The sequence below is a fragment of the Zingiber officinale genome, chromosome 4A (assembly GCF_018446385.1).
Source record: "Zingiber officinale cultivar Zhangliang chromosome 4A, Zo_v1.1, whole genome shotgun sequence".
Taxonomy (NCBI): domain Eukaryota; kingdom Viridiplantae; phylum Streptophyta; class Magnoliopsida; order Zingiberales; family Zingiberaceae; genus Zingiber; species Zingiber officinale.
In genome coordinates, this window is record NC_055992.1 from 142,902,666 (window position 1) to 142,930,594 (window position 27,929).

At 36.0% G+C, this 27,929-nt stretch overlaps 2 protein-coding genes across 4 annotated transcripts in view; both read right to left on the reverse strand.

Moving 5' to 3' along the window:
• Positions 1-763: 763 nt before the first annotated feature.
• Positions 764-27,907, reverse strand: LOC121971537 (ATP-dependent Clp protease adapter protein CLPS1, chloroplastic-like). 3 transcript variants are annotated; one of them, XM_042522863.1, is made up of 4 exons: positions 27,773-27,907; positions 27,143-27,403; positions 6,595-6,745; positions 764-1,327 (listed from the first exon to the last, which is right to left on the reverse strand). In XM_042522863.1, exons 2-4 carry the CDS (start codon positions 27,204-27,206, stop codon positions 1,066-1,068), a joined length of 477 nt encoding a protein of 158 aa, XP_042378797.1. In that variant the 5' UTR covers positions 27,207-27,403; positions 27,773-27,907; the 3' UTR covers positions 764-1,065. The 3 variants fall into 3 exon arrangements, with proteins under 3 accessions (XP_042378797.1, XP_042378795.1, XP_042378796.1); XM_042522861.1 differs by lacking the exons at positions 27,143-27,403; positions 27,773-27,907 and adding an exon at positions 18,309-18,553; XM_042522862.1 differs by lacking the exons at positions 27,143-27,403; positions 27,773-27,907 and adding an exon at positions 18,356-18,551.
• Positions 20,607-27,929, reverse strand: part of LOC121971536 (transcription initiation factor TFIID subunit 2) — a 126,552-nt gene continuing 119,229 nt past the window's right edge. Inside the window, exon 26 of the mRNA XM_042522860.1 lies at positions 20,607-21,851. Within this exon, the coding sequence (XP_042378794.1) occupies positions 21,007-21,851 (845 nt within the window). The 3' untranslated portion in view covers positions 20,607-21,006. The remainder of the gene's footprint in view (positions 21,852-27,929) is intronic.

The window sequence follows — 27,929 nt, forward strand, 5'->3', positions numbered from 1 at the left end:
ACCGATCGACCTATTCCGTACTTCCATCTTCATGGGAATTCTATAGGATGTCAAACGATCAACTTGCAAGAACTGCTTGAGGTTGTATTCTATGATAACGTTGAAATTTTAAAAAACTTAGTAAATGAATAACTATTGGGACTGAGATTGACATGGGAAAGCCAGGACAAAACTGCAGCATCGGAAGAGATTGGCATAAGAAGAAGCACACTGGGTTACACTACGCTTTGGTAATTAAGAAGCAGCAGCAGCGATGAACATGATTACTAGGAATAAGACAGTGAATTTACCAACACAGGATTCAAAGGGGGGAAGTGTGAGTTAAACTTGAGTTTAATTCTATTATATTTTTATTAAACTTTAGCTAAGTTTGAACTCCTGTTGTCATTCAATTATTAAAATTATATTATTTTTTGTTGTTGTTGTATAAAAAAGTATAAATTAATATATATAAAATTAAAATTTTAAAATAGATTCATAATTAAAATTTAATTAAATTAATAAATTTATTTATAAATTATTTGTATATTTGTTTACCATCAACGGAGACAGTAAATTTGAAATGAATATTTTAAAAAGTTAATTTTTGAATATACGAATTTATCAAGCTCTTTAAAGGAAAAAGAGCTGGACAGGCAAAAGTAGCTTAGGATGGAGATAAAGTTGCAAACAACGGACACATTAAGTTAGCAGAGATCAAATAGCTAGCGATGTTAATGAGTGCCAGAGGCAACTGAAAAGCAATGAGATGGCACACAAGAAATGATCAAAAAGGGTTTCAAGTATTAATCACCAAACCCAATGGCCAACTAGAGGGTTCGTAGGTACCATATCAACATAATATCAATGTACGGTTTAATTAAGAAGATACATCGGTGAATACATCATGACGTGAAGAGTTATTATATGCATATGCTTCTTGCAGCTCCATCTATTTCGTTTCACTATCCTCAAATTGGCATCATTCAGACAGCCCTATTGAATATCTACATCCACATACAGAAGGAAACTCGATCACATCGAAACTTTACTTGTGGTTTGTCACTTGTCATGCAATAGAAGAGTTCAGCAGCCACCACTAGCTGGCTCAATTGAGCTATGGAGACCATTACCCCTGAGCTTCATGCAGTGCTCCTCAGCATCTGCTTGAGAGCAAATAATTACAACTGCTAGGCCATTGTGGTGGGCCTCTTGCATGATGTTTACAGCGATATCGAGCGTCATTCCTGGGATCACCTTCATTAGCACTTGGACTACGTACTCACGCTTGTTGTAATTGTCGTTGTGCAATATCACACGGTAAGGAGGAGCTGTTTTCCTAGATTTCCTGAAAACAATGAAGACAATTGTTGTCGAACATATTGTAAGTTGGCCAAAAAAACATTAATGTTTTTTTTCCTCCAAGAAAAAGCTGTTTGGGAAGAAAAGACCTTTGACATATATACAAGTCAGATACAGTTACCTGGCAACATCTAAAATGCGACAGTGGGAAGGTGTTAATATTCAACATGAAATCAGATCGGATGACCAAATTGCAAATTTAGGCAAATTCTTAAGTAAAATACAAAGTGGAGTGACTGAATTACTTTCTAGAACTGACATCTGCCGTATTGAACATATGCAGCAAGAAAACAAATTTATGCAAATGACTAGCCAACCAGAACATTTCCATAACCAACTTGTCATGACTATAGAAAATGATCTTTGACGGCCACAAGTCACCCCCTTAACCCCTTCAAAACCCATGACATTATTAATATCTGAAGAGGGAACACGTTTTGATCCTACAATAGATAACCAATGGTGGCATAAGGGATCTACAAGGGCTCGTGCACAAAGGAAATTTGTAACATTAAAAAACACTAAGCCTAGTTCATATAGAAAGCAAACTTTTTGAAAAATTCAACATCAGGTTAATAGGGATGAATTAGATGGAAAATTTTCAAATTTTCCGAAGAAATATACCATGCGCCTACTAATAACAAAATTGTAGAAGAGAAATGTCATAAGATGCACTGTATCAAGCTAGAAAGTGTTCAAACCAAATGGCACATGATTATTATACCGAGATTTTTGAGTTACATCTTCCTATGCATAAAGATTTAATCTAAAGGAATGTAGCACCAAAATGAAGCTTCAACAAATATTGTCTCGTGGAGTACTAATATTGGCATCCCTTATAGGGCACCCCTCTCACCTAGGGCTTGCACATGTAGATTCAAAATTTGTCGTGTTATTTGTGATTGTAAAGTTTAATGGTTCTCTCATCATTGGCAGAATCAAACACAAGCATGGTAGGGCACGTGTGCCTACCATTTTTTTTTTTTTTTTGAGAAATAACATCGGAAGAATAAGATGAATTATATTAGAAAAATGCCAAATGATAATTGTGTTATGTGATCTCATATAGTGTGCAGCTATTTAGATAATGCATATGACAATCATGAAGATTGAGGGGCTCGAGGGCTAAGGTAGATCAAATGCAGCTCATGGAGCTTGAGAACATGATGATCAAGGAGATTGTGTTCAGGAACTTGGCTTGAATCAAGCTTCTGCATTGAAGCTCAGGGAGGAGCTCAGTGGGCTCAAGAGCTAAGGCTCAGATGGGTGTTGCTTGGATTGGGTAGATTCACTCAAGCTCGGGAAGTAACTTGATGGACTTGAGGAGCTAAAGACACGAAAGCATGAGAATCATAAGAGATTACATTGAGTGATTATAATCATTATTTTTTGTCTTTAGGCATGTAACATCTTGTAATGTTGTGATTGCCTAGGTAGTGGGTGAACTAATTAGGGTTTATAGTTGTGAAGCCTTGGACTATAGGACAGTCTCCCAAGTCATATTTTGTAAAATGGCTCACTATTGTGTAGGCTCACGATGATGTGAAGGGGTAACTTTGAAGGGGTGATTAGGACCTCCAAAGATTAGAAAAGACTAAAGAAAGAAAAAGGGTGAAGAGGTATGTTTTGTAATCAACTAAGAAATGAGAACCAAAAGTGTTGCCCAGTTAAGAGATCTGCACTCTTTGCAAACTCGATAAGCTAGGAACATCTTCTAAAGGTTGTATCGGATAAGATGTTCTAGAAGACTATATCCAAAGAGGAGATAAGTCAGCCACTATAGTAGATGAAAAGGTAATGACTATCAACTAATACCATCCTTGAGACTCATGTTTTGTGTTAAGTTCTCTGATAACTTGTGAACTTAATTAAAGGTTACTTAACAATTTAGCAACTTAATTAGTTTGCTCATGGATAGTATATACAGAGCAAACTATAAATATAGAAAAATAAATAAAGAGATAAAGACAATATAGGAGTGAACCATCTACAAACTAGCATAGCTACGATGGGATTGTGTAAGACCAGATAAAAGGAGAATGTTACCAAATATATGCTCAAAGGCTCCTAAACCTATAATCTAGATGTTTAGTTTAGTGATATGATACACAAAATAGGATTAACTACAATAATAAAGGATGATATAGTGTCTGCTCAGTCAATTTCCCATCTTGTTTCGTTGTTCTTTGCGAACCACATCACCCTGAAGATGGGTTCTTGTTGGCACATCTAAGCTATTGGCTTAAAATAGTTTGGCTTCTCTTCTTGAAACCCAAACTAAAGCCATGATTTAGCTAATAGACACCATCATCCAACACTTACTTCCTCACCTTGGACATTGTAGTGCAACAAAGAGAGCTCCACAAGACCACCTCCATGGGCACCGATGCTAAGGAGTGTCGAGGCTGCACTCAAGAGCAAGGGAGTCAATTGCACATAACTCCATTTAACTCCTCTGATCCTCCATACACTTCTTGCATTCACATAGAACAACTGAAAGCAATGAAGAAAGTATGTGTAGGAACCTATGCTTTCGGCTATTTAGTTGTGTCAAGCACCTCATCTCTCACAACTTCTTTGTGTAGGTATTTCATACTGACATCTTTGAGATCTTGTATCACATGGGCCATGGTGTCTTCACCTAGATGTCCTTGTCCCTTATCCATGGCCCAGAGCAGCCCAGCTTCTTAACTCGAACTCTTCCTTGAGTACAACTGGAAGCATGCTTATATCACCATTGCTTCCTTCTTTACTGCCGCCATGCCCACCATTGCTGGATCCATGACATCATTACCACCTACCTCCATTAAGTTCACACCCCACATCTGCTTATCAAATGACATCCCATCTTCCTTCTGATGCTCCTAAGAGTCTTTTCCTCAACCTCCTCAGGTTACAGCATTTCCAGAATTAATTTTCCACCCTTTGTTCTTTCAGTATGTTATCTTTAGAGAGCATTCACTTAAGAAGCTGATTCCTCTGATTTCTCTTCATTCTCATTTCATTCCTCCTCTCTTGTTTCTTCTCTCTTCATCAGTGTGGTTACTTGAGACAAGACCTTGATGGTTGTGTGTTGATGTGAGTTTGAAGGGATCATTGGCTGTGTTAAATAACTTCTTAAGTTTTATTTCACTTGTGTATGCATCAAGCTTTACAAGTTTAAAGTGTGTCAGAATTGACCCGAACGATAAGATCGTAGTACTATATAGTGTCATGCAAATACATTTTGATATTTAATTAAATTATTAATAATATTAATTTTTTATTATAATTAATTATTTTACTTAATAATAATTAGATTGCTAATATATGTTTGTCTTCTATTAATATTTGTTAATTAATTTAATCACCTTAGTCTTAGTTAAATATGCTTGCAACAATTAAGATTTAATTTTTGGATTATCATTTATTAATTATATATTTCTTTCTTTTCAAAATGATTTGCACTTAAAGTTTATTTAATTTTTATAGTTAGAATATTATAATGAGCAATGAGAAAATGAGTCTTTCCCTGGTCCTTTATAAACCAATAGACATTTTCTGCTTTTATTTTTGTTTCATTATAATCATATCTTAGTTTAAATTATAAAGTTCATGTATTATAAGGTTCATGTAACAAAGGTTAAGTTTGAAGGGATCATTAGGCATGCACTACATTAACTTCTTAAGTTTTGTTTTGCCTGTGTGAGTATCATATTTTTGTTTCAATTATAATCATATCTTAATCTAAATTTTAATGTACATATACAATGTCTAAATTTTAAGGTTCATGTAACAAGGTTGATGTGAGTTTAAAGGAATCATTGGCTGTGCACTACATTAACTTCTCAGATTTTATTTTGCATGTACATGAGTATCATATCTTCATTTCATTGTAATCATATCTTAGTCTAAATTTTAAGGTTCATGTAACAAGCCAAATATAGAAAGTATCTGCTTCAGCTTAAAAAGCATGTTTTATAAGAGTTAATTGGGCCTTATACATCATGTGTAGTGGGCTTAGCCACATATAAAGACCTTAGGGTTAGTCTTATATCTAGAATCTTGTATATATATTACAGCCGCTAATGAGTACAATTAATACAAATTTATTTCCTCAAATTTAACTTAATTGGATCCTTCAACATCTCTTCCCTGTCTATATTAGCGAGCACAAGCTGAGACTGAAATTAGCAGCAGAATTTCAAACCCATCAAAGGAGAACTTAGTGCAACTAAATAAAAACATGAAATAATAGGAGTGGAACTGTTAAGGAGCATCTCATCTATTGCTTATTAGGATGAACAATGACCCAATTCCTTAGTTCAATAGTTTCCATGCATGTTTAGTATCCAAATAAAAGAAATACAAGGAAGAAATTGAGTGGGACCTCCATCAAGCATTACCAACAATGATTTGCTAAGTGAGGGATCTGGTTGTGGTATGCATAGTGGAATCAGAAGTCACAAGGGCTCTTGTATGAGGGTCTCAACTTTCAAATAACATAAATTGATCAAGTTCTATGCGACTGTTAACTATGATCCTGAACTAAATATTGCAGAACAGATCAATTCTTGATTTCATCCACCTCAAATGTTTTAAACCTCCTAAACCATTGTGATTTTAATAAGCTAGTTTTCAAACAATATTTCCTCTAAAAAAATGGTGTATACAATCTGTCTAGTGGCACAAACAATACTTTGGTTAATATTTATTTGACAAATTAGAAGTAGAAAGGAAAATTTGAAAATGTTAATTTTGCCAGCAGTGAAGATTGACTAGATGATTAGGAGTGAAAAAACAAAACATTTTTCAAAGATGCACTCACATTACAAGGAAAAAATGTAAAGAACAACAGAACAAGTATGCTACAGATAACCATAAAATTTTCAGAAAAATGAACGTATATGAACTTCCACAATAAAGAACCAAGAAGTGTTAAATAGAAGTGTTTAAAGAGAAAAATAATTATGTATAAATTGTAGGATTGTTAATAGTAACATGTATTATAATTTTGATCAGTTGGCATTAAAATAGCAGTGATCAATTGCACATTGAAAAAAGTCAAGGTTTGAAATGACAAAGTGAGGAAAATCTCAAACATAGTTAAACCTTGGTGTCTTTATGTTCTTAATGAATGCACAATTAACAAATGATCAAGCTACATGAGATAGTTGAGTGTCTGATGTTGAATGTGAGAAGAGTGCGCACACAATAGAACAACCTACATAAATAAGACATTGTAAATCAAAGGTAAATCTTCAAAGTGCATACTTTATATCAAATTCAGATTCACGACTAGGTGTAGTCTTCTCTATGGTTGGCTTATCCAACAAGCCACCTCCTCTTCCAGGTCCACTCATTGATATTGCCATAAGAACACCATGGTTTGCACAAGGGCCTCTATGTTGGGACAGCTTATCTCCTGCATATGAACACATCATTAGTGCACGTGCAATGTAATAACATATACAAGGCCATAAGTATATGCTAATTAGAATTTCTTGAGTCCAATGACTCCGACCATGTTAAGTATGAAAAAAAAACAACCTACTGACACCCATACCTACCATACTCATGCCCATTTCCTCCACCCCATCCCTGTCTTTTCTTTTCTTTCTTCTTTTTCCTTCTTTTTCTCCTCCCGCACCTCTTCTCCTCCAGCAAAGAGCAGAGCAGCAACTTTGCTGCCATTTTCTCCTCCAACAGCAAACGACAGCAGCGTAGGTGCTGCCTTTTCCAGCCAACAACCCCTCACACCTGTCTTTCTCTTCTCTCTTGCTCCTTGCTGTGCTTCCCTGTTGTCCCTGCTTCTTGACAGCACCGCCGAAGCTCCTCGGAGTTCACTGGAGCTTGATGGACTGCCAGCAAAGGGAGGAAAAGGAAACCCTAGTTGCTGCCCTCTCCCAACAACAAGAGCAGGCAACCCTTTCTCCTCTCCTCACTCTCTCAGTGTTGTGGTTGAGCTTATCGGGGCTAGCCAAGGTTGCTAATGAAGGAGTGAGCATCCCTTTTGCGTGCAACCCTTTTTCTCCTTGTCCAACCACCGTGAAAGGTGTCTCTTCTCCCTTATTTGTCCAAGGGCAATAGCTCTTCTTTTCTTCCAGCAAGAGCATTATCATCATTGTTGCCCTTTTGTTTTCTTTTCTGGCCAACAACTACCAATAGCAGTGGCCCCTTTCGGTGCCACTAATAGTGACCTCATTTCCTTAAGAGGTATATTTAATTTTAATCGATTTGTGGTTAGAATGGGTAAATAATTAGATAATAATGGAGGTCTCTTTTAGGAATGTGTAGTGGTACGACATAGCGAGATCAAAAATAATAATCTATCGGCTTTGAGTTGTAGATAATGTTTAGATCTCATGTCATGATTTTTATTATCATTTGAGTATTTGAGTTATTGTTGTATAATATATGTAGATACGAGTTCAAGTGCAGCACGGTGATCTACCGACACTCGAAGATTTTGTTGTATATAAAGTGGCTACATCTATTTTTGACTCTTATATATTTATCCTTGTGCATGAATAAAGAGATAAATGAGATTATGTATATTCTTGTATAATTGTTTGGGGATTAAAATGATATTACAAATAAAGAAATGAGTTAAAATAATAAAATCGTTAGAGGGTAAATAATTGATATTATTTCTTGTCCACACGTGGGTTCATATGGGGATTAAGATAGGAATGGTTGTTTTAAAAATTAAATAAATATTCTGAATAACTCTTTCGTTGATACTTGTCTTTTTTATTTGCTTGACCTTCCATGCTCTTTGATATTTCATACTATTGATCCTTGTAGTTTTTTATCGGTAAACCCTATGATGATAAATTAACAGATTTTATACAAAAATATTAACTTGATTGATTATTCTATATGAAAAGAGAACATATATGATAAATGGATAAAATAGAATCCTAAAAGTGAAATAACAAAGATGGTAAATGGATAATACTAAAATGTGAAAACTATGAGCCTAACTTTGCACCAGAGTTTTATACTAGAGTACTACATGATGTGGTAGCGTGTTCGCCCGCGGTCCAGAGGACTTTGTTGGTGCAATATCCCTTGAGTCAGGTTGACTAAGTTTGAGTTGACTCAAACTTGAGTCTTGATGTTTGTGTTTTGATGTTTGACAATATATGGAGATTGTAGGAGCAATCGTCTGATTGGGGAGATTGTTGGAGCAATTCCCCTCTAGTCAATGTTTAACCAGTCTGATATGAAGAAGAGTCAAGTAGGTCAAAGGGTTGACCGGATACTTAACTAGGAAAGTCCTAATTGGAGGTTAGGCAAGGGAAAGTCCTAGTGAGTGAAAGCTAGGTGAAAGACTTAGTGAGTGAAGCTAGGTAGTGGGAAAATCCTAGTGAGTGAAGCCAAGCAGATGGAAAGTCCTGGTGAATGAAGCCAAGCAAATCTTTTTTGTATGCCGAATTTAGGATTGTTTGTCTAGGTTCCGAATTAACAAACCTATAAAGAGTACCTTTACCTTTTGATTCACCACTAACAGAAGAACATCCAATTGAATTTTCCTCTACACTTCCAACTTTAGATGATTGCATGCTCATACTCTAGGAACCTCACCAATCTCTCATAACAATTCGGTTTGTTTGTTTTTAGATGCTCTAATTTTGTCAAGTGATTCTCTAATTTCTTGTTTAATATCATCCGGAACACTAACACAAGGTGCAACCCCTTTATGAGTTTGAGCTAAATGTTTCTTTAAGTGAGTAATCCCTCCATTCGATATATGATGACAAAATTTACACCGAACAGATTTTTCCCCCTTTGTTTGATAAAAATACTTCCAACCAATATCTTTTTTTGACAAATTCATAGATATTGCAAATTCCAAATAAACAATCAAAATCCTAGAAAAACAAAAGAAAAAATCATAACAAATAATTAATTAATGAGAAAAAAATCAGGAAAAAAATTTGGAATCAATCTAAGACATCTGGATCAATTCAGAGGATCGATCCATGGGGATCGATCACTCAGAACTATAGCACCTACTAGGTCACAATAGCGCACGCTATGTGCGCTATCGACGCTATTGTCCTGAATAGTGTGGGTTATTTGGGACAATCGCTAACAACGAACGCTCTGGAGCGTTTGCTGATCGTAGCGCGCTATTCGCCGCTATTGAAAACGCTAGTTTTAGATCATTGATATACATACTGATACTCACATAATTTATGATATTTACTCATATTGATATTATACCATGGATGAACTATAGACTTATTGATTAAAAAGTAAGATTTAAGAACTTTTCTTAATTGATGATAACAAATGAAGCTAAATTCTAATTCTAACAAACAAATGTTAGATGGTCATAAATATACAATTGTATATTATTTGAGAACTTAAAGTTGTAATAAGAGATTGTGATTTACTCTACTTACTTGACCTTTTAAATAAGATTAAATTCATGCACATCCTTCCTGATTATCCACTTAGTCATTTGGCTTATTGTCTGCATTCCTTGGCCTCGAGTTTTGCAAGCACGATCTTTTTGATATTATAGTTGGGTTCGACCTTATATAGAGTTGCTCAAAGATTTTGACGTGCTGATTCCTGGTTTGTTTTACTTTCATCTCGTTGTATTTATGTTTTGTTTTATACATTGTTACGTATGTATCGTTTTATAGTCTATGAAGTATATGATGTATAAAATTGATGAATTTTCTAGCTATTTTGGTCAGATGGTTCCTAGGTTTTCTTTTATTATATTGTCACTGAGTGGGGTACCTCTCGGTGTTCGAGAATTACACCCTCGGGGCGTGACAGACGATGTAGTAATTATAATTTGTAATCTTCTTTCAATCAAGGTGCCTCAATTTCACTATAGTTGGAGGTAATGAAAGGTAGAGGGAAACAAAAAAAAAAAAAAACTTTTTTATATAATTAATGTGAATATTAGTAGATGTATAGTATTACGTTGAGTTCACTAATGAGATCATATCTAAGATTAAAAAGGGCAACTCGGCCCCCCGGGACTACAGTGTAGTGGTTAGACCCTCCAAGTGATTATTTAGGCATCTAAGGTTTGAATCCTAACTGTGGCACACTACAGGGATTTTCCTCTGGTGGGACAACAAACCTAAGAACATTGATCGTTTGGATAGGCCTCCGTAAGCGGTTTTCGATTTATCCTAGTAACTAGTAGAAAATTTGGGTTGGATCGATCACCTCTATAGGATTAGTTGGTTCGAAAAGCTGGATACCTAGATTACCAACAAAAAAAAATAAGTGCAACTCGGTGCACAAAGCTCCCGCGGACCAATTAGGTCTATTGTACATCGTCTTACTCTATATTGCAAGAGGCTGTTTTTGCGACTTGAACCAATGAATACAAGGTCACACAGCAACAACTTTACCGTTGTATCAAGGTTCTCCTTCAAATTATATCTAAGATTATAGCTCAAATAACTGGGATGCTTGTTGTTGTAATCTTCTTTAAAGATACAAAACTTCGTTACATCATCTTCTTGTTAGTGTAATCATGCTTGCACACTCAAACTTGGTCTTGTTACACTAAGGTGTTTTCATGTTTGGCTATATGGTCCGACAAAGAAATATTTGACTTAAGTGTTTAAGTTAAGAACTCCGCCCATGACGATCGGTCATGGCCGGTCCCAAGCCCGGATAAAGGAGTAAGGTTACGTTAGGTTGCCAGCTAGTGCCAAACTATGGCAAATATTCAATGAATGAATCCATTAAACTATTGTGTTAATGCTAGGTTGTTCCCCGGAAGGAACGCGTTGCAGGGTCCGACTGTAACGTCTCGGCAAGGACCGCTACATCTCCAGAACTCAGGTGTAGTGATAAATATGCAAGAGTTCGCGTTACAGGGTCCGACTGTAACGTCTCAGCAAGGACCGCTACATTTCCATGAGAACTTGGGTGTAGTGTTAAATAGGCAAAAGTTCTCACACCATAGGTTAGATAAGAACAAATATGATAGAAAAACTAATAATCTAATATTTGGAACATGGAACAGGAACTCTTACTGGTAAATCAATGGAGGTAGTAGATATGATGATTAGGAGAAAAATTAGTATTTTGTGTGTACAAGAGACAAAATGGACAGGTGAGAAGGCAAAGATGATAGAGAACTCGGGTTTTAAGTTATGGTACACTAGAAAGAGTAAAGCAAGAAATGGAGTGGGTATTATTGTAGATAGTTTGTTAAAGGATGAAGTTTTAGGAGTAGTTAGAAAAGAGGATAGAATTATAGCCCTTAAGATAATAGTGGCGAAAGAAACTATGAACATAATTAGCGTATATGCACCACAAGTAGGATTAGATGAAGCTACCAAATCAAGGTTTTGGGAGGACTTAGATGAAATATTATAAAATATTCCACCAAATGAAATGATTTTAATAGGAGGTGATCTAAATGGGCATGTTGGAGTGAAAAATGAGGAATATGAGAGAGCACATGGGAGTTATGGGTTTGGAACGAGGAATGAGGAAGGGAAAACTATATTAGATTTTGCGATAGCATATGACCTTATATTAGCTAATACGTTTTTTAAAAAAAGAGAAGAACACTTAGTCACATTCAAAAGTGGGAATAATAATTCACAAATTGACTTTCTTATGGTTAGGAAGAAGGATAGAAAGATTTGTAAAGATTGCAAAGTCATCCCTGGAGAAAGCTTAACTACCCAACATAGGGTAGTAGTGTTGGATATACGCCTCAAACATAGTATCAATAGAAAGAAAATATATACAATTCCTAGAATTAAGTGGTGGAAGTTAAAGGATGAGAAGCAAAGAAGATTGAAGTACAAGCATTAAGTGAAATATACGATGACTCTAATACAACATGGGATAAGATGGTATCAAAGTTGAAAATAGTAGCTAAGAGTGTACTCGGTGAGTCAAAAGGACATGCACCACTAAGTAAAGAATCTTGGTGGTGGAATGAGAAAGTACAAGAGAAAGTGAAGGAAAAACGAATAGCTTATAAGGAATTATATATTTGTAAGAACGAAGAAAACTTTAAAAATAGCTAAGAAAGTAGTGAGTAAGAGCGAAAAAATGAAATTTTGAACGGTTATATCAAAATTGGATACAAAAGGGGAAAGAGATATTTATAAAATAGCTAAAGTGAGAGAAAGAAACAAGCAATCTTAGCCAAATAAAATGCATTAAAGATGAATGTAATAGGTATTAGTAAACGATGGAGAAAAAAAAGCGGTGGAAGAGGTATTTTCATCAACTTTTTAATGAAGGTTTAGTGACCAACCTAGTTAAACTTTAAGTAGATAAGAATATAGAAATTTTAATTTTTATCGTAGAATTCAAACTTCAAGTAAAACAAACTTTAAATGAGATGACAAAAAAAAGGCTTGACCGGATAATATTCCGATAGGTAATGAAGTGCTTAGGGAAACAAGGTATTGAATGACTTACAAAATTATTTAACATGATATTGAAAATGAAAAAAAATGTCTGATCAATGGAGGATAAGTACTCTAGTTCCCTTATATAAGAATAAGGGAGACATACAAAATTGTGCAAACTATAGGGGTATTAAACTAATGAGTCATACTATGAAACTTTGGGAAAAAGTAATAGAAAAAAGATTAAGGAAGGAGATCACAGTGACAGAAAATCAATTTGGGTTCATAGGACGGTCGACAATAGAAACTATAATCTTCTTAGACAATTAATTGAAAAATATCGGGAGCAAAAACAAGATCTACACATGGTATTCATTGACTTAGAAAAAGCTTATGATAGAGTCCCAAGAGAAATTATATGGAGAATTTTAGAAAAGAGAGGTGTAAGCGTAACATATATTGAACTAATTAAGGATATGTATGAGGATGTAACGACCAGAGTAAAGACTTCAGGCGGCGTAACTGAAGCATTTCCAATAAAGATAGGGTTACATCAAGGATCAACTCTAAGTCCCTATCTTTTTACACTAATTATGGACGAACTCACTGCGCACATTCAAGACACAGTACCGTGGTGCATGTTGTTTGCAGATGATATTATTTTGGTAGATGAGACACGTGAAAGAGTAAATGCTAAGCTAGAATCTTGGAGGGAAACACTAGAAGGGAAAGGTTTTAAACTTAGTAGATTGAAGACAAAATATATGAAATTTAAGTTTAGCAATATTAGGGCATCCGCAATCATAAACCTTTCAAAGAGGTTTATGCTCTGCTACATCATTGTCACATCAAAAGTTAAAAACCTTACTTCTTTTAAAAACCACTCTCTATTATCATAAAACTTCTCTTTTAAAAACTCCACTTTTTTTAAAATTCTCTCTCTATTCTCTCTCTATTTTTTTTATAAACCTGGCCCCAAGATTTTGATACAGGTTTATAAAAAAAACTATAAACCCCACTTATGTAGTGGGGGAGGGGTTTATATTGAGAGGTTTATAGTATAAATTTCATGCTATAAACCTCCCACTACAGATGCTCTTAGAAGTAATGAACAATTGTTAAGATAGGAGAGGACGAGTTGCCCGGAACCGAGAGATTTAAATATTTAGGATCGTTTTTACAAAATGATGGAGGGATTGAGAGAGATGTCTTACATAGAATACAAGCAGGATGGGTGAAATGGAGGGGAGTGTCGGGTATTTTATGTGATCGTAAAGTACCTCTTAAACTTAAAGTTAAGTTCTATAAAACCGCAGTTAGACCTGCTATGTTATATGGAGATGAATGTTGGGCCATGACTCGAGCACATGAGCAGAAGATGAGAGTTGCAGAGATAAGGATGTTAAGGTGGATGTGTGGACATACGAAGATGAACAAAATAAGAAATGAGTGCATCAGAGAGAAAGTCGGAGTTACATCTATTGAGGAAAAACTCCGAGAGACACGTTTAAGATGGTACGGACATGTACTTAGACGACCAATAAATGCTCCAGTTAGGCGATGTGAAACTATGATAAACATGCATATCAAACGAGGAAGAGGAAGACCAAAAAAGACTTGGTTAGCAACAATAAAACAAGATAAAATTTATTTAAATATAGATGATGATATAATAGGAGATAGAGCTCAATGGCGTAAAAGGATTCATACTACCGACCCCATCTAGTGGGAAAAGGCTTAGTTGTTGTTGAAGTGTTTAAGTTAAGATAATGTGTTAAGTTTATATGTGTGCTAAATTAACTGGATAATTGACAATAGATGAAGTTCAAGTAGATCAAAGTTAATTGCACACTTGACAATGAAGAAAGTCTAATAGGTGTTGGCAATGGATAAATTGTTGGCAATAGAGGCAACAGATGTTGGCAACGGATGACGTCTAACAAGCGGCATCAATAATGGTGAGGTCCAACAATTGTTGATTGAGGAAAAGTACAATAATTATTGGCTAGAAGAAAAACCCAACACGTGTTTGCAAAAGAAAAGTCTATCATGTGTTGGGAAGTGGAAATTCCGGCAAATCAAAGTTGACCGAATGTTTAGTAGTGAAGGAAGTCTTGACATGTCAAAGTTAATTGGACGTTTGCCATGAGGAGTCCACATGTTGATAAGTGGAAGTCCTCATAAGTCAATGTTGGTTGATATTGGGAAGATGATGAAGTCTTGTTCCTCTTCGCAGGGGAAGTCACAGAGGTAAAGCCTCTTAGCAAAACGAGGAAGTTCCAAAGGCATGGTTTCTTGGCAAGAAAATCTAAGTGAGACGAGAAGGACCTATACTTTGGATTTGGGTAGGCTCCACTTTGGAGAACTTAGCTAAGTTGGTCAAAGTCGATGATCTGATTGACTAAAGGTTGGATTCAATCAACTGATGCTTGAGTCATCTAGACCGTCAGTTAACTAGGGCAAGATCAACAATGACAGTCAAACTGATGACACAAAAGAAAAGCAAGAAAAAGACTATTGATCAATTGGTAGGAGCCGTTAGGAGCCATCAGAAGGTCTACAACCTACAACAATTTAGTCGACTGAATAGAAGATCAATCAACTCAAGAAATCGTTGAGAATCTAGGCAGTCAAACCAATGTTGGTGTAGCTGACTCAACTATTTGTTGGTAAACAAAAGGTTGAAACTGTCGCGAGATTAATCGATTGGAGAAAGCTGACACTCAACTGATTGGGTGGAAGACAACAATTAGTTGTTCATAACAAGAAGGAAGAAGGCTATAAGAAAGGAAACAATAAAAGATTTTTACATTTAATATACACGAACATCAGGAAGCAAAATCAAGTGAAAAGCAAACCAAAAGAAGAGCTCGAATCTTATAGTATTTCCTGTTGGTGCAAGAAGCACCATATGAACGAACCTGAGTTTTGATATTGACAAAAGATTCAAAGTTAAGTCTTATTGTTGTACTGATAAGGTTAACTGAGTGTGCTTGAAAGTTCTAAGTGATCTTAGACAAAAAAAAGTCCTAGTGGACACTAGGCATAAAGGAAAATCATAGTTGCAACTAGGCAAGGAAGTCATGGTTCGTGGGGCTGGGCGAAGTCTTAGCAGGTCGAGGACGTTTGGCAAAAAATCCTAGGGTCAAGGATACTAGGTAAAAGTCCTGGGGGTTGTAAACACCAGGCGGAAGACGGGACTAATCGGAGTTCGGACGTCCAGGGGAAAGTCCTGAAGTCTCGGACGCTGAGCAAAGGTCTAAACGGTCTGGAAGACCAATTTGACATCAGAAAAACTCTCCTGAGAGGAGTAGGTGAGGACGCGTTCCCCGTTGAGGGAACAGTAAGCGTCAGTTCGACCTAGGGTTTCATGGGAAATCCGAAGTCAGAACCAGAAGTCCCGAGACTATCAAGTTAATTAATTAATATTATATTGTGTTAACTTTGTTTTACAGGTATATTTGATATTTGGACTAACATGTTTTGCAGGAGTTGAAAAACACAAGTTAGCCTCGGGTGACCAGTGCTTGAGACGCCTCGGAGCTGCTTAGAGGCACTTTGGAGCTGCTTGAAGGCGCCCTGGATAGGGTGGAGGTGCCCTCACACAAATAAACTTTGGGGATAAAGTTTACGCTGCGGGGAGGTGCCCTGGAGCAAATGGAAGGCACCTACAAGCATTAGAGGCACCTCAGAGTGCCTGGAAGAAGCCTTCGAGAATATAAGCAATCTGCGGAGGTTATTGAGTCCGAGGATGAGGGGATAAAATCTGCAGCTGGAGGTACCTCGGATAGTGTTGGAAGCGCCTCCAACACTTTATAAAAGAGTTGCTCGAGCAACCCTTTGTACAGCACCAAAAAGACAACTTCCAAATGAATGAAGCTATAACTTCAACGCTTAAACGCTCACCGCGCTACTCCGCTTTCCGACTACAACGCTGCCAGGTTGCTCCGACAATTGCGCTCTACACCAGACTTCTATACTGTTGGTATAATTTAAATTACGTAAATTTGTAATAATTTCTTTTTGTAAGCTCTTTGTAATTCTTTGAATTATTAGTGGATTCAAATAAAACCAAAAATTGTTAACTTAGTTTCTGTTATTCTTCGTTTACATCTTTATTTCCACTGCATTTACTCCGATAGTTTTTAACGAAAAAAGTGAAAAATCCACCAGCGCTATTCACCACTCCCCCACACTTTCGATCAAACATTTTCTTATTGCATTGTTAATGCATTTCTCATTGTATTGTCTAGTTCTTCATTATAAAGAAAGGTTTAATGAGGTTTCTCTACTTCCAGAAGGCATCTGAAAAGGAAAAAAGATAAAGAGATTCATGGAGTGACTCACCAGCGGATCATAAAAATAAGGTTGGAAGTGGTTTCTCCACTTCTGGAAGACATTTGAGAAGGAGAAAGGATAGAGGGATTCTAGGAGTGACTCACCAACGAGAGATAGGCTGAGTAGGAACCATGGATTTTCAATCACATAAAAACTAAGTGTTAACATTGCTTGTGTCTTGTATTTATGTTTGAATATATTCTACTGCTTATTAACTAAATTGTAATCATGAGCAAGGGGCAAGGGATTCAAGCAATCATCTATTTACTCCCCCCTCTAGCCTCATCATCATTGATCCAACACTTTTAAAGTTAAATTAATTGATTGCCTTAACCTATAATCTCAAGACACAAAATGCTATAAAGGGGAGTTGTCCACAAAAACCTATACATTGGGGAGAAAAGGGCTTTTTATTTGACATCATGATCACCATACAGCAAATGAACAAGTTACTATGCAAAATCTTCACCTCTTGGTATGGCAAAAGTTTGTCTGGATGATTAGCTCAAAGGGAATGTAATGAATCATGGCCAATTTAATGACTAACACCTTAGGTACTTAGTAGACCTTTCTATGGGAATAAATTGAAAGATTCATGTTTCCTAGAGACAATGAAATATAATATGATAATGGAATGCACGACAGTTCCGTAAAAATAGTGTTAATGTAAAAGAGAATCATTTAAGAGATAAATGTAATCTGGACAAAACTGCACATCGAAAGATAAAATAATGACTATTTTTCCATGATGACAGAAATAAAGAAACAAACAAAACGGTAAAGAATGCTGATAACTAAATGGAAATGAAAGCATATCATAGAGTCCCATATACATCCGCAAGATAGTCATATGAATTTGGATTTCTATTGTGTATATATAGGCTCACTTAAGTAAATGCTCTAGTGCGCCTTTCAGTCTGATATCAAAACATTTAAGAAAAAGAAGAGGACTTAATATCGCCTCCTTCTCAAATCTTCCCAAGCTAAAGTCTAAAATAGCCCTAAATTTAAAACAAGGTTCATATTCAATGACTATGATGAAGAAGATAAAAAGCGATATACTTTGAAGGATCAACCAATTTTTGATTAAAATAACTTTTGTACCACGTAGGCCCATCACAGGCACATTAAATTATCGCAAATACTAATAAAACACATTAAGATTCATTTGAACAGTTCAGGAGCCTATCTCAACGAATTCTTCCTATAAATACTCGCAAAATTGCGCATTAAAATACATAAAAGGAGGTAACGAGAACAATACGAAAGCGATTAGAGTTTAACAACCTCGAGACAAGGCCGTAGAAAAAGAAGGGAGAAAGGGATTCAGAGACCTGGTTTGGGATTGACGACATGGTTGGGCGAGAGAGCAATTCTGCTGCATATCGCCGTCTCCATGGCCGATCTCAACCTCACGTTCTCCCTCAGGCTTGCTCACTCTCTCTCGACTTCAAATCTTAGGAAATTTCCCTTCCAAGAAAAAAAAAACACCCGTGTGGCGGAGGTCGCCCGAGCTTTCCTGCACCACACTTGACACTTGTGGCCGCCGACCAATTGTTGGGCCAGATCGGCCCATTATCTGTAAGAGACGCCATCTCTTCCCTATGAGAATACCACGAATTTTACTTGTTTTAATACATTTACAATAAATTTTTAAAATTAATAAAGTGCTGATAAAATCCATAATAAATTTGGCATTATTTTTTTAAAAAAAAATTAAGTTGTAATCAAATATTATTTGACGAGGTAATATGGTTCAACTAATTTTTAGATACTCAAGTAATGGTAAAGCGACAAGACGGTTGATAGATTAACTAAATATTTTTGGCTTGCTTCTTAGTTACGGAGCAGTAAAGAGTCGCGCACGCTTCCAAATTTATTTTGGTGGACAGTGAGAGCTTTCATGGGGCGGACCGTAGAAACAAAGCACTTTGATAGAAATAACAAAGTAAGTGCAAGAGAAGAATCAAACCTCACTTCTTTTCCTAGAAAATTTGATGAGCACAAGGGAGAAAGCAAAGTCACCAGTTAGGTTGAAACTTGAAGATATCCTGAACCCTCAAAGATTCCAAGTTTTAGGAGTTGTTTGGCCACTCGTGAGCAAGATGAACATTTAAAATTTTAAAGAATGATGCCTCAAACAAGCTTCAGTCATAAATATTGACTCAAAGTTTATCTCAAAAGAGTGGAATTGGTCAGTCCAGTTGACTGACTATATAAAAAATTCAAATGTTGAAAGCCAAGTGTGCTATTCTTAGTCAATTCGCAGTACATCAATCGACTACTGATTTGACTAAAAAGCTACTAGCTGACTGTTATAGGGTCAGAACCATTTTGTACCCAATACAATTGTCTTCCTAGTTGACTACTCTAGAGCAATGACTTTTTGTTCCTAATCTAGTTAATTAGATTCCTTCTAATCACTGACACAAATTGGGAAGTCCCCTTAAGCTTATTAAGTTGCACTAAGATTCGAGACTTGAGCTACTGACATAGGCATGACTCGAGAAGACCCTTAAAGTCAATTTATGACATATTTATGTCATTGTTCGAGTCCCAAAAGTCCAGCTTAAACTTCCTGCAAAAGAAATTAAAGGTAGTCATTTGAAACATAAGTCGACATGGAGACCCAATTGACGACACTACTATGGTACGAGGCTTTATACTCTATTAAGCTCTAGATAGCTTTACCTTCGACCTAGGGCTATCATCATATTCCAATAAAAAAGGAACACATGGTAATAGAATGTACTTTATGGATTTGCAATTACACATGTATGCAATTATTATTTTCTTTGTTTAGTGTTGTGCATACACATTGGTTGAAAAAAAAAAAAAATCAAGTATATATGTATATATGCAGTACTTCAAGATATTAGAAATATTATAGGTATAGCAGCTTGTATATGAGATTTTCCTGCAAAAGTGAATGCTACAGTGTATCATAATCACAACTGTCATTCTTTCATATTGTCCATGCTACATGAGTTGTAAAATGTCATTGCTAGCACATCAATTTCCTGCTTTGCCAATGCTATTTCACATTGATGCTATTTAGTTGCTGTAGAACTTCTCTCGTAGGGACAGCAATTTTGCAGCTTGAAGAATGGAAACTTATGGTGCCAATGACATTATTTCGAGCCTCGATAAAATTATGTCAATGTCTCATTTAGCTCATGACTAATTCTAAGTCATATAAATGTATACCACTCAAACTCAATTAACTTAGAAATAAGTGAATTTAATATTATTTTAAATAAAATAACCTAACACCAACTCATTTTCCCATCCTTATTATGAATAATAAATAAATAAAATTTCTTATTCTTAACTTGCAGTTGTGAAGAAAGGACAGTGTACCTGCACACCCAAAGGTGCACATCTTATGAACATTAATTTTTTTTAAAAAAATTCTATAGCTTTAATACTATAATCAACTCCTAAATTCTAAATCATAAACTCTATTTTTTTAAAAAAAAAAAATAACAAAATACACTTGGTGCTCACAAGATATGTGTCATTGGATGGGTAGACTAAGATTGTGAGATATATATATATATATATATATATATATATATATATATATATATATATATATAATTTTGATTATTTTGTTTAATCCTTATCTACAATTTCTTATTGTAGACACATATCCAGGCGGACACATATGACAACGTTGAAACCTTCAATTGCTAAAGACATCTTGTGGCCGTAGGTTGTGATCATAAATTCCAACGAATATTGTTTGAGCATCGGCTATAGTTAGAAATGCAAGTGTCAAATCTCTGGAGAATCTAAAAGAATGGAGCCGCAGGCCCATAACATAAAAGCCATCCTTCAAAGAAAACAAGCTCATCACTCAATCTCTGCAATTGCTTTGAGCATCTTGAGTTTACCCTCCACGCAAACCTTCTACGATCATGTAGCATCCTTTGTCCTTCTGGTAATTCTACATAGCTAAGATATTACACTCGGTGGCTTGATTCTAGTTGTCAGTATTTCTGCTTTTTATCTTTATTCTGAGTTTAGTTGGGAAGGTTCCTTTAGTTGTCTCACTTTTGTTATCTTTACTGGCTACCACATGAGTTTCTACATTCTGCTCTGCCTTTTTGGCGTCAATAAAAGGGCTGCTTGATTCAGTATTTCTAGGAGATATCTTCAACTCAGAAACTTTATCTCCATCCTTTTGCATTTTGGCCAATTCTTTCTCCATCCGCTTTCTCTCTTTCTTAAGGCGCTTTTTCTCCAGATACTCAGGATCATCCTTCTTGTCTTTGTCATCTCGTTTCCGCTTCTTTTCTTTGTCCTTATATTTCTTATTTTCTCTAGGTTGCTCATTATCAAGAGAGACAGTTGCTTCCACTCCAAGTCTATGCATTGGGTGCTCCTGAAGAGTAGCTATTTCGTCAACTGTCTCATCAACTTTAAAGTCAGTAGGAGATAGTTGAGCTTTCGAAAGTCCAGCCAGCCTCGAATCAGCAGTACATTGCAAATCTTTACCAAGCTCATCCATGCTTGCTATCTTTGCACTGCCAATGCTTGCAGTCATCCTAGACCCACGATCATGAGCAGAATCTGCCTCCAAATTATTCTGGTTGCTGACATTCAATGGATCAGTTGCTCTTGCAGGTGCATCAACAGAAACAGAACTGCAAGGTCCTAACTCAACATCGTTTGTACAAGCTCGAGAATAGTCCATATGATGATCAATTTCATCCACCTTACTTGATGACGAAAGTTGCCTAACCCTAATCTTGATTACATTTACCCTTTTCTCACTACAGTTAGAAATAGTATCACCCTCTTTATTAGTTTCTGCAGGAGGCAGAACTTCAGGAGCTTTACCATTGTCTGAAACAGGTTCCTGAGGCCTGGGTATCTTCAACTTTAGATGCACAGGTCTTGTCACTTGCTGGCTACCAGTTTCAGCGCTTATTGTAGCAGGTAGTTGAACTCTAGGTACACCGTGAATCGTTGGAGACCTGAATATGAAAATGATTATATAACTAGTAACCAGCAAAACACTTCCAAAAAAGAGAGCATTAACTACAGAGCTGTCAGCACAATACTGAAGAAAAAAGCAACTTGGTAAATTGGCAGTCAGTTCAATCCTGAAAATATGTGCAAACATCTTGTGCATTGATTCAATTCTTATTTGTCAAAAACAGAGCTGCTAATAATTTTAGTAAAATGACAACCAACGAAATTTCAAGAAGCCAAAAATCGATATGCAGACGTTGGAAAATTAAATTGATAATATTTTGCGTTATTATCCATCTGCACCTAGTACTCCTACCATGCAGATGGTACCCAAAGATTCATTCGATTCTTCTGATTTTCTCAATCCAACCCCCTTTTTATTATGTTTCAGTTTCACTTTTTCTCCTAGTTCACAAATTATAAATTTGACACAAAAACACAGCAAACATCCATCTGCACTTAGTAGGAGAATATTTTATCCATACATATTTTTATCCAGCTTACAATATCAGTGACTGCTAGAGTACATGACCAATAAAAATCAGAAACATAAATCAAAGATCCTAGTGAGAAAATCAAAGCAATGATCCCTAACTGGAGAACACGATCAAACATTAGTGAAAACTGAAGTTCCAAATAACTAGAGAGATAATAATAGTACCTTCCAGCAAGAATTTGCAAAATGCAGAATAAGTAGTGGCGAAGGAAAATGTTGTTGAATGCTTTTCTGCTTGTTAGCAGGCGAAGCAGAGCAATGCTGGTGGACAATTGTACTTGTTTCTCTGTCTCAGATTCAAATTCAACCTGGCATATATGCATGACATGAACAGCCAACTTCACCTCGCCTGTAGTCTTTCAAAAATGTCAGAAGCTACACCACGAATAAATAGGAAAGCTTAAATAATAGTAATGACCTCTTAATGAAGTTTCTCCCTCCAAAAAGTTGATGAACAATGTTAAAACTGCATCAATGCCATCGCTGTGATACTTAAGATCTAGAAGTGCCCTGCTTGCTTCAATTCGAACCTTCCATGATGACTTTTCAACATTTCTATATGGCTGTATAAGTTCGTAAATGCGTCCCTGAGTCAACAAGAAAGTTTTATGATGAATATTCCTTCAAGAATATGATAAACTGTTTGAGAAAATAACTTACAATAGCGGAAGAATTTGGCATCTTCAATGCAATCTGTACTAAGGTGCGAATGCAGCTTACAGTCAAAATCCCATTGTAACTAGGCATAAGCCTAGGTAAAACACTAAAATTAGTCAACTCATACTTCACAGGATATGTTTTCCATTTCAATAAAAATTGTCATTTCTTAATGCACTTAAAAATAGCACTAGCATACCTGTCAAATTGCAACAGTTGATCAATACGTTTGAGAAGGGATGGTAAAAGAAGTATGCCCTGATACAAAAACAGTTGATCAATAGTATGCACTTGAAGCATATAGCAGTTCTTTCCATAACTAGATTACATGGTAAAATATGAATTTGCAGACTATAACCTTGAGACCTGAGAGAAATATGCCAATGTTCACAGAAGAAAAGACATAGCTAATAACATTTCATTTCATCTTGTAAGACATGCTGTTTGAACTCCATACAAATGAATGATGTCTAATGCTGAAGTCTTCAATCACTATGCTCAAATCCCCATTGGCAACTTTTACCTTCTTATGGACTCACGTGTCATGCAACAACCGCAGGCATCATGTCATGCTACCAAATCCAACAATCTGATTGTGCTGCCAATCACATCTCTACATTGTTCCAGACAAGCCATTCCTATTGCTCAATCATCCTTATTCTTGATTAGCTGCTGAGCCTCCACCACTGGCCACACACATTGCCTACAATATCATAACAATCTCTTGTAAACACAGAATGACCTTTATGCAATTCCAATGCACTCGCCTCCCATTAACAAATGTCAGATTCTATTGCCCATTGATATCCTCTATTGAACCTTCATCGTTCTCCTAGCACATATATATTCTCTTTTCCCCTTTAGAGGAGAAGTCATTTCTAGATTTGGAAAATCCTCTTCCCTTCTTTTCTGTCTACATCAACAACCCATTCTCCTTCCTTAAAAGGTCCAGATCTAGCTTGCTCTCCTGCATCTTCTTCTCACTTTATTCTTCAGCATATCCTATTTTTCCATGTTGCATATGCGCCGTCTAAGAGCTAGTGGATGCTTGAATAAAAGAAACATCTTCTCATTCTAATGGTGAAGTTGTGCTTTAACTCTCCAATAGACTTGAATAGAGAAAACATCTCATTCTCATTTTGCCACACCGATCAAAAGGTCGTTTTCCATCTCCTGTGTTTGTGTTTTGCAAGTCTAACAAATGATCAAGTTGTGCTATCGATCTTTCCTCCAGGACCCTTGAGTACTTTCTTTTTCCCTTAGGTTATTGCTGTTTTGATTTCATTGCCACTTTAGGGATAAGCCAACCGTGAAGATTAGTTCTAAAAATGTCTCTTCATTCTTATTTCAATTCCTCCTTTCTCTGATTATCCTCTCATTTTTATGACATGTTGATTCGAGGACAAAGACATTATAAGCTATGTACTGATTTGAGGGCGGAGGGAAGATCGCTTACATGCTCCAGTTATTTCTAGAGTTTTCTTAATTTGAGGACAAAGACATTATTAGCTATGTACTCATTTGATTATAGCAAAAGGTGATTATACTCATTCCAAGTGCCCCTCGCAGTCGACCCCCAAATTATATGAAGGAAGATAAATCACGGGATCAACTTATAGCCAACCGTCGAATGACTAGAAAGTGGGAGGAGTTTTCTCTAAGGGCATGCGCCCGCCAAGATTTGATCCCTACCCTATTGTAGTAAATCTATCACCCTTTAGCCAATTGGGCACCCTGTGGAGACAACTATGTACTGATTTGAGGTCAGAGGGAAGATCACTAACATGCTCCAATTGTTTCTAGAGTTTTGTTGATTTGAGGCCAAAGGTATCATTTACTATGTACTTAATTAACTTATTAAGTTTTGTTTAACTTGCAACTATTATGTTTTCATTTAAAGTCAAGACCTTGTTTAATGTCAACCATTTATGTTTATGAGAGCTTTTCTACTATATGTAACAAGCTAAGACATATAGATAATATATCTATGCTTCATCTAGAGGAAGAGTATTAGTGATGTTAGTAATAATAAGGGATTGGTATCGTAAGTTCATTTTAGGATCCAAGTTGTGACATTAGTTCACTATATACCTTACAATGGTTATGTCATCTCAAACAATACAATATTTATTTCTACAAAATTCTACCAAACGTATTGAGCAACCCTTTGTACAGTACCAAAAAGACAACTTCCAAATGAATGAAGCTATAACTTCAACGCTTAAACGCTCACCGCGCTACTCCGCCTTCCGACTACAACGCTGCAAGGTTGCTCCGACAATTGCGCTCTACACCAGACTTCTATACTGTCAGTATAATTTAAATTACGTAAATTTGTAATAATTTCTTTTTGTAAGCTCTTTGTAATTCTTTGAATTATTAGTGGATTCAAATAAAACCAAAAACTGTTAACTTAGTTTCTGTTATTCTTCGTTTACATCTTTATTTCCACTGCATTTACTCCGATAGTTTTAACGAAAAAAGTGAAAAATCCACCCGCACTATTCACCCCTCCCCCACACTTTCGATCAAACATTTTCTTATTGCATTGTTAATGCATTTCTCATTGTATTGTCTAGTTCTTCATTATAAAGAAAGGTTTAATGAGGTTTCTCTACTTCCAGAAGGCATCTAAAAAGGAAAAAAGATAAAGAGATTCATGGAGTGACTCACCAGCGAATCATAAAAATAAGGTTGGAAGTGGTTTCTCCACTTCTGGAAGACATTTGAGAAGGAGAAAGGATAGAGGGATTCTAGGAGTGACTCACCAACGAGAGATAGGCTGAGTAGGAACCATGGATTTTCAATCACATAAAAACTAAGTGTTAACATTGCTTGTGTCTTGTATTTATGTTTGAATATATTCTACTGCTTATTAACTAAATTGTAATCATGATCAAGGGGCAAGGGATTCAAGCAATCATCTATTTACTCCCCCCTCTAGCCTCATCATCATTGATCCAACACTTCTAAAGTTAAATTAATTGATTGTCTTAACCTATAATCTCAAGACACAAAATGCTATAAAGGGGAGTTGTCCACAAAAACCTATACATTGGGGAGAAAAGGGCTTTTTATTTGACATCATGATCACCATACAGCAAATGAACAAGTTACTATGCAAAATCTTCACCTCTTGGTATGGCAAAAGTTTGTCTGGATAATTAGCTCAAAGGGAATGTAATGAATCATGGCCAATTTAATGACTAACACCTTAGGTACTTAGTAGACCTTTCTATGGGAATAAATTGAAAGATTCATGTTTCCTAGAGACAATGAAATATAATATGATAATGGAATGCACGACAGTTCCGTAAAAATAGTGTTAATATAAAAGAGAATCATTTAAGAGATAAATGTAATCTGGACAAAACTGCACATCGAAAGATAAAATAATGACTATTTTTCCGTGATGACAGAAATAAAGAAACAAACAAAATGGTAAAGCATGCTGATAACTAAATGGAAATGAAAGCATATCATAGAGTCCCATATACATCCGCAAGATAGTCATATGAATTTGGATTTCTATTGTGTATATATAGGCTCACTTAAGTAAATGCTCTAGTGCGCCTTTCAGTCTGATATCAAAACAGTTAAGAAAAAGAAGAGGACTTAATATCGCCTCCTTCTCAAATCTTCCCAAGCTAAAGTCTAAAATAGCCCTAAATTTTAAACAAGGTTCATATTCAATGACTATGATGAAGAAGATAAAAAGCTATATACTTTGAAGGATCAACCAATTTTTGATTAAAATAACTTTTGTACATCACAGGCACATTAAATTATCGCAAATACTAATAAAAACACATTAAGATTCATTTGAACAGTTCAGGAGCCTATCTCAACGAATTCTTCCTATAAATACTCGCAAAATTGCGCATTAAAATACATAAAAGGAGGTAACGAGAACAATACGAAAGCGATTACAGTTTAACAACCTCGAGACAAGGCCGTAGAAAAAGAAGGGAGAAAGGGATTCAGAGACCTGGTTTGGGATTGACGACATGGTTGGGCGAGAGAGTAATTCTGCTGCATATCGCCGTCTCCATGGCCGATCTCAACCTCACGTTCTCCCTCAGGCTTGCTCACTCTCTCTCGACTTCAAATCTTAGGAAATTTCCCTTCCAAGAAAAAAAAAACACCCGTGTGGCGGAGGTCGCCCGAGCTTTCCTGCACCACACTTGTGGCCGCCGATCAATTGTTGGGCCAAATCGGCCCATTATCTGTAAGAGACGCCATCTCTTCCCTATGAGAATACCACGAATTTTACTTGTTTTAATACATTTACAATAAATTTTTAAAATTAATAAAGTGCTGATAAAATCCATAATAAATTTGGCATTATTTTTTTTAAAAAAATAAGTTGTAATCAAATATTATTTGACGACGTAATATGGTTCAACTAATTTTTAGATACTCAAGTAATGGTAAAGCAACAAGACGGTTGATAGATTAACTAAATATTTTTGACTTGCTTCCTAGTTACGGAGCAGTAAGGAGCCGCGCACGCTTCCAAATTTATTTTGGTGGACAGTGAGAGCTTTTCATGGGGCGGACCATAGAAACAAAGCACTTTGATAGAAATAACAAAGTAAATGCAAGAGAGGAATCAAACCTCACTTCCTTTCCTAGAAAATTTGATGAGCACAAGGGAGAAAGCAAAGTCACCAGTTAGGTTGAAACTTGAAGATATCTTGAACCCTCAAAGACTCCAAGTTTTAGGAGTTGTTTGGCTACTCGTGAGGAAGATGAACATTTAAAATTTTAAAGAA